Source organism: Camarhynchus parvulus, chromosome 8 (genome assembly GCF_901933205.1).
Source record: "Camarhynchus parvulus chromosome 8, STF_HiC, whole genome shotgun sequence".
Taxonomy (NCBI): Eukaryota; Metazoa; Chordata; class Aves; order Passeriformes; family Thraupidae; genus Camarhynchus; species Camarhynchus parvulus.
The window spans coordinates 17,779,621-17,792,763 of NC_044578.1; the positions used below are offsets into that span (position 1 = coordinate 17,779,621).

The 13,143-nt window shown below is 38.8% G+C and overlaps 1 protein-coding gene across 2 annotated transcripts in view; it reads right to left on the reverse strand.

Annotated features, from left to right (window-relative positions):
- Nucleotides 1-13,143, reverse strand: part of DPYD (dihydropyrimidine dehydrogenase) — a 332,821-nt gene that overhangs the window by 98,829 nt on the left and 220,849 nt on the right. For both annotated transcript variants that reach the window (XM_030953352.1, XM_030953353.1), the window contains 2 exons: nt 7,550-7,618; nt 5,045-5,128 (listed from right to left, as the gene is read on the reverse strand). In XM_030953352.1, the coding sequence (XP_030809212.1) occupies nt 5,045-5,128; nt 7,550-7,618 (153 nt within the window). The remainder of the gene's footprint in view (nt 1-5,044; nt 5,129-7,549; nt 7,619-13,143) is intronic.

The following is a 13,143-nucleotide window of genomic DNA, read 5'->3' on the forward strand; positions in this document are numbered from 1 at the left end:
AATGTCCACACTGCTGCTACAGCCCAGTGTAGCGCTGCTCTGCTGTACTTTGCATTAATTTGTAGCCATAACTGATACAGAAGAGAAGAGCAAGAACTAATACTGCCTGCAGGACTCAATGAATTATACTTAACCAGCATATTATTGTAGGCTGATAGTAGAATGTCACATGAACACAGATATAATCAAATTCTGTTTGGGGCATCATTTATTTAAAATACTTCAAGCTCCTTGCTGGCAGAGCAACAGCGAATTAGCATGCTATGCTGTGCACTTCAATTAAAAAGCAGCCTCATCTTTCCCATTTCCAAGGTACAGCAGAGCAAATCTAATTGTGCCATGCAGTCAGCTCTCATCTTTGCAGAGTAACCAGGGCTTTGGGGTTTTTTTCTTTTTGCTTTTTGACAGATTTGTCGTCCTCTGAATGAGGCAATGTAGGCTTTTATGAAACTTGCCTCCTAATTGCAGGCAATAAACATAAGCACAGCCAGCAGCAGACACTGTAGCAAGCACCACTGAAGCAAAATGAAAATAAAGGTAAGAAAAGAATCACAAAGCAAGTTCATTTTACATATTATCTGAATAGTTAAACCACCAGAATTTGGATTTCAGTGCTCACAAGAGACATATACATTCCTTCTTCAATATAAACCAAGGGGAAAAAAAAATCAAATCATTCCCCAAACCTAGGGCTTAAATGCTGAAATAGGCAAAGATTTTTTCTATTTTGGGGGTTAGAAGGTATGACTAATTAATGAGAAATAGTTATATGCCAGGATGCTATTAACTTTTGCAATATTTGCTTATAGCACTAAGGCTAAGATCTTTGAATATGAGATTAGTTGCTTTTAGCTTGAGACCTTCATACTGATTAGCTCACTCCAAGTGAATACCCAAGTCTTTTTATATTCCTGGTACAAAGAATACAGTGCCTTTGGTGAGGAACTGAACAGGGTGAATCCACAGAAATGGTTGTCTGAATGGACTCCAGGAGGGCAGGTACTGGAAGGTCCCGCTCGGACTGGCACTAACACCACCACCATGATGTTGGCCACAGCTTTGTCTGCCTGAGCCCTAAAAACTACAGAGATGGAGAGTAGACAGCTCCACCAGACAACATATTCCTGATCTGCATCACCCTGTTAGGAATTCTTTTCCTAATGCACAATTTGAAACATTTAGCCTGCAATTTGCCCCTTGCTCTATCATCTGACATGACAGAGAATAACCTTTTCTTGTTTGTAGCTACTCTTGCAGCATCTTGCCACATCCTTTCAGGTAGTTGCAAGCTGCTATTTCCTTCCCTCTGTGGTTTTTCACTGCCCACCAGACCAAGAAGACTCACTGATAATTTTGAAGACTTTGGGTATCACTTGTCTAATCAATTTTGTTCTAATGCTTCTTGGGAGATGCACATTACAGCTCTCAGACAAGGGTTTTCATCCTAGCAGGAATGCAAAGTAAACCCAGATTACTGACTCTGTTTAACTCTACATTCTTGGCAGAGCAGCTGGAGAGACTTTTTGACCTTTAGACCAAAATCAAAAAGACAAACACTTAAATCTGTTGGTTTCACATGACATTAATAATTCTGAATATTCAATGCCACTTTTTAGAAGGATAAGTAAGAAAAAAAAAAGTAAAACATTTTTACATGGTTTCCAGTGAAGGACAAAAAGGGCACCACAAATACAACATCACAAGTTAGATGTTGAAATATGAGTGCTACCATCTCACATGCTTGATTTATTATTTTCATAATTTTATGCTAAAATTACTACAGGATTGAACTATAGTGGGAAAGTGACACTCATTTTATGATAATCTGCTGTTCACCATGTTGTCTTTATATTTACTATTAAATGTTTTGTACACAGAGGTTATCTGATTCAAGGAAAATCTGTGCATTAGTGCTGGTAAACTTAATGACAAATTCTATTACAATTTTTAACGATATCCACTTTTATACCATTGCAGATTGTCACAAAAGAACACAAACCTTAACTTTATTATCATTAATCAGCATTAGTAAATATAATTGACATTTTATACAGAACCAGCTTTAAGTAACTTATTGGCAGCAATACAGATACCTCTTAACATTACCCTCTGGCTAGCTATGCTGTTTGGGCGCCAGAGTGTCTGCACTAATGACCTGGAATTAAAATCAAATAAAAGCTGAGAACTGTAATTCAGTATAAATCAAACAGCCATACTTAGTACCCATTTTTATATATATAATTTGGATATACCAGGATCCTTTTTAATTTGTGGTTGATATAAAACAGTGAAAGCTTTTGATACTAGACAACAAAACAGGATAGAGACAAACAAATCTGATGTTCCCAGATTTCTACACTTACCCTGTGGGCACACCATAGGAATTGGAATGAGAAGAAAAAGTAGACAGTGTAATTAACCTTTCCTTTCCCTTTTTTTTTTAAGCAACAGCAAAAAGGCAGAACATGTTACACATTATAAACAGTAAAAAATACACATTTTTCTGCATTATTCTTCATCTCAGCAATTTCTGTAGTTTCTTGAAGATTTAATGTGCTTAGGCATGAAAGAGACCTAATCCTTGAAAAAAATTCCTATGAAGACATGGATTATGTTATCAAAAAGATTTAAGAAAACCTGAAAACCTACTTCACTGTACAACCAGGAAAGCTGCTCTGCCTCTCAACGCCTCATGCCCTGACTTCCAGATATCGAGTGGTGGTTTTTTTTTCAGAGCATATCTGAGCCCTGTCTTCCCACACCACCTGTGTATGACCTATTTGACTTCAGCTCTGGAGGGCGGGGGGGAAACAACTAAAATACCAAAATACGATCTAGCACTTTTGTATCTTCTGATGGGGTCTCCAGGGGCTACTGTGCATGGAAGCCCCCGGAAGGGCTACTGATAAATCTTGTTGCACATATCATTACTTAATCCAGTTTATCCCCACCCTTTGCCTCAATAATACATTTAAAATCACCACAATTTAATTTTAGCCAACTCTGAGGAAGAACATCAGGATCTGGCTCTCTAAACATGGCTTGCTTTATTCGTTTATTCATCTAAAGAAGTTGATTCTTTTCTGAGCTCTCATTTTGATAAGACAAATAAGAAAACACAGGAAAATGTTTAAGCAAGAGTAGTATATATGAAACATTCCAAGGAATATCCATACTGTACGGGAAAGACAGAAATGTTATTATTATAAAAACATACATGTATATGTAAAGAAATCTTCTTTCTTTATGGATCTGATCTCCTCCATGGAGAGTCACAAATCCACACGATAGCCCTGAGTGCTCAGATTTTGCATTTGCTTCTCTGATTTTACAATAGCTGAAAGATATGTAAAAACTCATGTAGCCAGACAGCTCCCTACTGACTACACATCTAAGCAACTTCACATGCATACATTACTCCAACCACTGAAAGCTGGAAATAACACACACATAAAAAAAATAAAAACCCCCATGCTTGAAAGGAGCCTGTTTCAGTTTGGAACCTCCAGGGCTCTCCCTGACCAGACTGCACCTTCCACAGTGTCCTGCCTTCTCAGGCAGGGATGCACCAAACTACTGAGTTATGCTCTGCAGACTGAAGGGACGGAATTTTTTCAAAACCTTATAAACATGGCTAAAATAGCAATTTGGTTTTGAATGCAATTCAGGGAAAAAAATTAATAATAACTACTACTGTTTTGCTAGTGTTATCGTGGAGGGCTTTTATGATTCTCTCCCATTTTTAATGACAACTTCAGTAAACAACCACTGGGCATAAAAAGCATCCAGATTACTTTCATTAAAAATAATAATCTACAGCATGGACCAGATTGACATAAATTTGTTCACAGAAAACAATAAAATGCCCAGGGCACTGTGCCTGACGGTATTGCTAGGATAAAGCTATGCTTGAAGTGTGTCCACTTGAAGTGTTGCACTGATTACAGCTCCTAGTGCTTCCCTAGTTTCAGAAAGGGAATGGTTTAGTTACCCAACTACACCTCAGGTCTTCTAAGTTTTGTGTTTAACTGAGCAAGGGAGGATGAATTAAGATGCTTACTAGCCTTCTACAAAGGGGCCAGGTGAACAATAATATGTCAGCTTTAGGGTATGTAATCATGATTCCCACTCTGCATCCCCTTCTTCCTCTTCTTCCCCTGTCCCCAAAATGTATTAAGATGGGAAATCAAACAGGCTTCATAATTCGGAAACTTTGATGGTCAAACTCTAGAAAATCTCTCCTGGTAGACTGTGAACCAAGATTTTACCAAGACATTCAATGCAGTATATTTGGGCATTTTGCAGAGCCAAAACAAATTTCAAGGCATGACCAAAACATGCAAAAATCTACAAACTTCAAAAGCATATTAGTATGTGAATGAGGGTTTGTATGTATATATTTTCTTTTCATGGCCAAAACAACACACATTCTCCTAACTGAAGTCATGGGATGTACTGATAAACTCTGCAATAGATTTCTACATGGCAGACATCAGGCATGGATAATTCCAATCTCAACCGTATAAACCAGCAAATCTATAGTAACAGAACACAGGCTCTTACAAGAGAAGGTGTTAACTGTACGCAGTACTACCAGAATGTATGGACTCTTCCGTGATTCTGAAATACAGTTAGGTTCATATGTTAAAAATTGTGAAATGAAATGCATGTATATCTCATGTTCTTCAAAATCCTTACTGATATATGCAGTAATTACTAGCCTGTTATTTAAAAGACATCTACAGGGCACTGAAATGGAAATCAACAAATTCTGTCTAAGTGCTTTTTTGAAATTACTTGTTTTCATCAAATTCCTTGTCAAATACATAATGCATTTTTGTTCTCAGCAAAACTAAGCATTTTGTACATTCTCAGCTTCTTTTTTCTTTTTTTTCCTCTCATCAATAAATATTTAAACACATTCAACCTAAAAATCTCAAGCTGGTAATCTGCAGCTTGTGCCTTGCCCCCTGAGGTGTAACTATCAATGTGGCAGTGCAGGACTGCTGGAGAGACATTAAATAGATTGTGGTTACAGTCCTACCTGCCCACAGGCCAGTCCCATGCCTCGCTCCCCCATACCATGAGGACATGATAAATTTAACTCCAGCGCATCAGCACCAGCAACCTATAAAACATGTGAAAGGACAAAAATTGAAAAATTAATTTCAAGTAATGTACTCCTTCCTGTAGCATTTACTGTTCATGTTAAATAGATTTCTTCAGACATTTGACTTATTTTTCTTTTTTAAGAGAAAATGCTATGGTCATGATACCCCAGAAAAGAAACATATTGATCACTAGAGATAAAAACTCCAAAAACTGATGTGGTGTCAAGAGATTCTTAAGGAATTAGAGTAAAAAACAAAGTAAAAAGATACGAGCAGAATAAAGAGTTGGTTCTGGAAAATGTTAAAAAATTAAATGTAATTACAGGGCCTAAGAGCAGCACTAAGAGCTTTGGCAGGCAATGTTACACAGGTGCTGCTGTGCTCTGAAGAACTGTAACTCAGTAATAAATGTTTCCTTTTTCTTTAATGGATTCAGTCTCCAGATTTTCTGCAGGCACCTGTACTGTGCCATAGCTTTTGTCATTAAGTAAATTTGTCTCTAAAGAACAAGAGGTTAGTAAAAAAAGTCTAAACAAACATATTAGTCATGCTAATTCCCGTTCATCGCCCTCTATTAGTTGCAATTAAAAGGGGAAGGAGCCGAGCTGTCCGAGGGCAGCACACAGACACGCTCCTCTTCCTTTCTGAACTGCTCCAGCCTGACACGAACATCTCTCCTGTTGCCTTCCAGTGGCTCTAACTAGGGTTTTGTTCTGCATCTGCATTTTGTTTTGCTTATTGAACTGGAGTAACTTTGCCTGCTGTGTGGCCATGGTTCAGCAGCTCCCAAAGTGCGTGAGCAGGGAGAAGCCATCCATCACTCCCAGGAACCCTCCCGCTCGGGCCGGCTCCATGAGCCCGGCCATGCCGGGGCTATCGGCCTCCCTGACAAGCTGACCTTTTGGATGAATAGGTCGTCCTCCTGCTGAGACACTGTGCTACCTTCTGGGGCTTCTGCTCTTGTGAAAGCCACATCCATTACCTCCCAGGCAGGATCCTACGCGTGCGATTAAACATCCCTGCTCCTCAGCTGCGCATTCCAGGGCGCCCCAAACTAGTGCTGCTCTCCACAGGGCAGACACCAACAACTACCCAGAAGAGTGTTCTATCACATAGGTTACACATCGTTGACTGCATTTAGAGAACCACTTCTTTTCTAAAGGGGTAACATAAATACAAGCAGGGATTGGAAATATGTGTCTTAAAGTTGGGCAGCAGTACGACTGGATTAAAGAAACAGGAGCAAAGGCACAGTAAAGCCATTCTTCCTACTCAGTTTAAAAGTGGCATTGCTTCCATCAAGCAGAGATTCCAAAACATGATTTCATGGTCAATTAGGTAAATACAGGTATAAATTGAAATAGTGTTGAAGATCACCAAGCTAACTACTGAAAATGTTTAATTTCACTTCCCTAAGTCCCCAAAGTGACTTTTTTCCTCACCGGTTTAAAATGGTCAAGGAAAATTGAGAAGTGTCACCCTACATAACCACAGGAGGGCTTAAGACACGGAGTAAAGCAACAATGATGTCGAAACATTCTGCCATATGAAAACACAAATTCAAAATATCCACATCTCTAGCCATACATATATAAAAGCATATTTATAATTTAAACATTTAAATCTGAGGTAGTGTTAGCAATAACAATACGGTAATTTTTTTCTTTGCCTAAATTTGCTATGCTTTTAATTTCCTCTAGATACTTTATGTGGAAAACACACTTTAATTTAAAGGTAAAAACTTTGCTTTCCATTCAGATATATGTAGACACCCTTCTGAATGAAATTAGTGCAGTCCTGATAAGTATTTCCTATACTACTCCCTATGGACACAGGTACATGTTACGAAATAGTTTTTTCCTCAAATTGAATAGAAATTTCAGGTGCATAGTCTGCATTTCTGTAAGATTAGATTCATATTATAGAAAGCCTGCTGACTGCTATTATATATGCTGACTTTCTCAGCTATCATTTTTGAAAGTCTGTATTAAAACTAGAATAGCATTAAATGAGCCCTTTATACTTTAAATATTCAAGAGTTTTATATTCAAAATTTCTTCTGGTGCTGTCAAACTAGTGTGCCTCTAGGCAAGGTAAGATCAAGTTGGGCTCTCAAAGGTAGAATTAAATTTTATCAGGGCATCTGTCATAATATACAGTTTGCTTAAAATGCAAATAAAAAGTATATAGATTCAAAGACTAAAAGCTTTCCAGGTACTGCTTAAAAATCCGAGGGACCATTTTTATGGAACAGATTTCCTTTAAATTTAGATTTTCATCATTTTAATGAAAACACAGAATAAGCAAATTATACTGGACATGTTTTAAATTCTCATTTTTCACTTTGAATCTATTTCTTTCAAGAAATCCCTTACTGCAGCTCTTGTTTTCAAGAAGAATTTAAAAAAAATGTGGAAACACATTTAGGAAACCATTACCTCAGCCATTTTTGAAAGTTCAGTCCAGTCCTCCCTGTTATAGCTGCACATGATGCTGGCAATCAGAACCTGGAAAGAGCATATATACATTATTGTAATACTGTACATTACTGTGACTCTTGACATGAACTGCACAGCCTCCTTATGGGAACTACCAGCTGTCTGCCAGGAGCTAGAGAGTGAAATACAGCTGCAGACCTCACTGGGGACAAGAAACAGTGAACAAACTCATCTGTTATAACCCTGGGTTTTGAAGAAGGTCTGTCCATGTGCATTCTCTCTGTCATGTGCCACAGTGAGAACAAAGTCTGTCCTACACACAGAGCCAACCAGGAAACTGTCAGACACACTCGTTCTTGAGGTCTCAGGAATGAAGTTGTTATTTACTATTAATACAAATGACAGAAGCATTTTGATTATTTAGAGGTAGATAAGACATCAGTGCACGAGTTTACTCTCCAATGTGGCAGAGTATGGACACAATATTCCAGCTGACTTCAGGAATCCAGGACACATCAAATCCAGACCCTGGAGTCTCTTACCATGCAACTTTAGGACAGTGAAAGACAGCCAGAACTATTTTGTATCCCAGACGCAACCGGGAGGAGACTTTCACCATGTGGGGAAACTCTGCAGGACTGGGAGAATGGCCCAGGGAACCTCCAGCTTTTGTTATCCCATGATGCACATTTTATTTCCTATACATTGACTAGCCCCAGTTCCCCAGAGCTACTCTGTGTAATTGCCTTTCTTTTTCATTACACTGGGCACCTTTCAAGTCTAGATTCTGCCTCTAGCTGCTGCTCCCTCTAAAATATTTCTCGAGGTTCATGTTTTTAGGTAAAATAAGATCTAACAGGATTCTTCAGTGTGTGGAGGGGCACCTAAACACACACCTTACCAGTTGCATACAGTGCTATTTACTGTTAAATTAATGTTAACTACTTCTCTGGTCAATGCCCAGTTCAAGTGACGGCGCTAATTTCCATTTAAGACTACAATAAAATAATGTGTTCTGGACTCAAAGGTTGAAATTAAGAAGTTGACAGATTTGAGGTAAGATCAGCAGAGAAATCAGCCCACAAAGTCCTGCATGAACAACTTCTTAGAAGGATGATGTTTGGAAGAAAAAATGCAACAGAAAACTATATTGCAACAGCTAAAAGGTTAAATCAGAAAAGATATCAGAGAACTTAATAGAAGTCTACAAGCTCAGTCTGTGTTCAAAGGAAACACAAGGAGAGGAGAATAGAGAAGTGTCTGACCATGCTCTTGTTTATTTGGCCCGCTTACATGAAACTTTCACATGAAAGTTTGATTGACAGGTAACGTAACATTTGATTTTAATCTTTTTGTTTTCCAAACAAGCTTTATTGTCTCATTAATATCTAGGGTTGGCTGAATCTGTCACCTCCTCATTTTAACAGTTCTCTTGAACTTTCCCATAATGCTGAGGGTTAATGACTCATTCATTTCAAGCAAATACTGAACAGCCTGGTGTAGAAAAATTATCCAACACACACAATTGCTGGAAACTGTAAAGTCCCAAATTATCTGCATGAGAAGGAGGAGATATTTAGTATCTTCAGAAGGGAGGGAAACATACTTTGAAAAGTAAGGCAGGTATAGAGAAACTTGGACATGGTGAGGTTACATTCTATTAGTTTAAAATGAAACACATTCCAAACACATTAATTTAAAAGGAAATACCATGTATCATCATCATTATTTCCATTGTTTTTCTCTGATGAGTCCCTGCAATGAACCCACCTACCTGCAGACTGCCCACCCACCCACCCTCCTGGCTGCTGTTTGCAGGATGGCAGTCTGGTGAGAAGGGAAGTGTTTGATGAAGTGCCTGCCTTGCCTGCAGGTGCCCATTTGTGCTCACCTCTGGCATAAATATAAGACCAAGCTCTTCATTAAGCACACACAATCATTACTGCCCACGCTTTTATTCCCCTCTGACAGGGAAAAAGAGTCTCTCTGCTATACCATAATTTTTTAAATAGGGAAAAATCTTATATAGCTGTAAAGGTCAAATGTTAATGAAACAAAATCTGCTCTGTGTCCTATTTGAATATTCAAGATAAATTGAGGACTCTAGAAATAAACAGAAATTTCTTTTAAAGGACTTTTTAATTTTTTAAAAGCAAGAATTGTGACAAATCTGACAAAGAAATTATATATGAGAAAAATTTAAAGCAACTGGAATTTATCTAGAAACAGTATCTTGTCAAATTCATGCTTTTTATAAACCAAATAAAGCAAAAAAACAACCCAGCAGCTCAGACACTGACAACATGATAAGGATTTTCACAGTTGCAGTCACAATCCAAAATACATAGGAAATCTGCACAATTGAGCTTTAAAACAAACCAAATTTTTCATTGGGGAAAGTTGTAAGACAACAAGGGCAGATGACTAGATTCATAAGTAGTTGAGTTAGGTTACATCAAGTGTTACTAATGAAATTTGAAAATTCTGCTGGGAGTGTACAAAAGAGGAGGAACATGATCTGTGATGTTTCAAAGAGCTGTTAATTAAGATAACGTGTTTATTTAATATTGATACGTTTTAGGATTCATATTTAAAATTAAGCCCATACTTTTTGACAGAAGCAGTGGTTTAGAATAACAAAAATAACTGAAAACAAAAATTACATTTTTGCCATGACTGTTCACAGGAAAACCCTGATCTCAGAGGGAATAATGAAAATTTAAAAATAGTAGGGATTTTATGGTTTTTCCCCCCTCAGTGTTCTCTTATAACTTGAAAAAACTTATTTCCTAGGTGCAAGAATATCCCTCAGCACTCTGCGCTAACAAAACCGTCCTGTCTCAAGTGACTGCTCTTCCCCAAAACACCTTTACAGTCTCTTCATTTGGATTCAGTGCCCAAGAAAAAGAAATAATCACTGTCATGTGTGAACATTTAGGGGAACTATCGGTGATGCCTGAGGTTAGGATCTACTCCTAAAATCACACGTAGAAATTTATAAAGAAAATATAGACTATTATCACTACCTAAAAGAGAATAGCAAGAACAAAGTAAGAATTACAAGTGGTAACAGGCTGAGGTTATATTGGAAAGTAATAAATGAGAATTATATCACATTTCAGCATCTATGTCTCTTCTCACTCATATTTTCAGTGCCTACAATGCCGTGTACCACATTACCAACCCTGCAAATTTAATAGCCCCAAACAGCTGCTATCTCATGGAAGTCCAGCACATGGCCCAGCCCAGGAGCATCTGCAGAGAGCACATCCTTCCTTCTGATTCCTCAAATTTTCAGTGGCAACCTGACGTGAGCTTAATTACAGTGGTTTGAGCTGCAAGTGTGAGGCTGCACACGCTTCCCAGCTTACAAAAGTAGACTCCTGACAGATCTTACAATGAAGCTGCTGCTAAAGTGTGGTAAGTGGTAAATGAGGGTTGACTAAATTGTAGCTTTGTCATAGCTCGAGTGTGGGCTGCCTGCAAACTGTGCATGATTGAAGCACAGTGGGACCCCCGGCCCATTCCTTATTCCAGATCACAATCATAGCTGGTGGATGCTGCTCCCCCTTCCCTCCATCCAAGATGCTGCTTTGCCTGTGGTGGGAGATGCTGCTGCCCCACCCCACACAGCAGCCCTGCGGACTCTGTCCCTCCCTGACCATCACTGTGACACATGTCACCAGACAAGGGCTTTTCACCCCACACTGCGTGACTGACAATTTCTCCAAAGGCCTATAAAGGGACAGATGCACGTTTGCAACACCACACACTGCTCTGTGTTCAGCGTTTTCCTGATCATTCATGGAACAAAGAGGTCCTCAATAAAACTTGCTTTTTGTTGCAGGGAAGGGAGGTGGAAAAGGGAGGGTATGTAATGTACCAGTTAGGACACCATTATAAGATGAATATACTGTAGCTAAAGCAGTAAAAAGCTACATTTCACACAATTCTGTGACTAATGCATTAGTAGTTGTTCTACTTAAAAGAACACTGACAAGGTACTTCTCATAATCCTTAAAATATTTTTCTCCCTGTTTATAATAATCCCCTGGAAGCTTAAACTAGAATCTATTTCCCTTGTGCATGTTTTTTTTCTCATCCATTATCTCTATGTGGATGTCTCATGAATGCAATAGAATGAAAAGAAATAATAAGGATGAGGTTTGCCACTGTGTATGTTTTCAAGTGATCTTTCTTTCCTAGCACACAGAATTCACTGCAAGAGGTTTCAAAACAAAAAGAAGGAGGAAAAAAAAAAACCAACAACTGGGTCTAGTTTGGGTCACATCTATTTAAAGCCAGAGAGCAGTAAAATTCTACGTTGACAATTACCATTTGTCCAGTACTGCTCTGCAGGGAGTAAGGGAGTTTCAGTACACTCAAACAGCCTGAAATAAAAGTCTCAGCTGTCTGGATTTAAATGTGAACACTGTCAACTCCTAAAAATTTAAGAAAAATTCTCAACATACAGAATGAAATCACAATCCTCTATCCTCATGCCTGTGATAACCATATTTATGTTGGTCATCACATACACTGGCCAGAGCCTGTATCTGTCCTGAATCTCCTCTTCCAGGCCTGTGCATAATCTCCCTGCACTTCAGGAAATCCAGCCACCAAAATTTCTGCTTGCTCTTCCTTGCCTGTACCTTCTTATAGCTGCACCAGACTTGAGGGCAGTTCTGCATCATGTCCATAGATGCTCTGTTTAGACACTGCTGCTGGCCACACCATGCACCCCTCTCTGACTTCTCAAACACTGACAAAAAGCCACAGTATTTTAACTGCACAGTCCCTGCAAAAATAGAAACAGATTCTTAGCATCATCTTTAAAGACCACTCCCCTGAAAGCTGTAAAATCAAGAGGAGCTTTTAAAAAGGCTGAAGGACTAGCGTTTTTTAACAGCTATTTGTTTGGGAAGCAGAGATAAGGAAGAGGATAATTGGTGTTTAGAGAGGGAGTGCAGAAATTGAAGATTTTATTAAGAACCAGATTTCAATACCCACAGAATTACTGTTTATCAAGCTAAATATCAAAAGGTATTTGTGTTTGGGTCAGATGGAAAGACTCAAAGTTCCTTTCAAGACACGTTTTTTCCTTTAAAACAACACAGTATAGCCTTGCCACATGACCTGCTCAGTCTGAACAAACTCTAACATTTTAAATCAAAATTCCTTAGGAAGCATTTAGTAAGAAGGAGCTTGGCAGTGATGATATAATCTTTCTAGAGCAATGGCAAAAAAAGATGTTCAGTTCACCACTCACCAGGAGAAAAGGCTCCTACATCAACACAAACACAAGGAGAGGAGAACTTGGCAGCTGCATCACTGTTGCACAGCATTAAATCCCCCATCAGCCAGAAGGAGGGGTACCTGCACTCAGTTCTGCCCCACACCATCTCTCATCCCACATCGTAACAAGCCATCGCGCTCGGAACCCTTCCTGCAGGTCCTGCCCCAGTGCAGCTACAACAGCACAGAGCCACCAGGTACTTGGTGAGAAGTCCACAAGGAACAGTTTATAGGGCACTCCTTTGCTATTTCAATGGCACAATAAATAACCTTGTACACATCTACATGGAAAAAACACC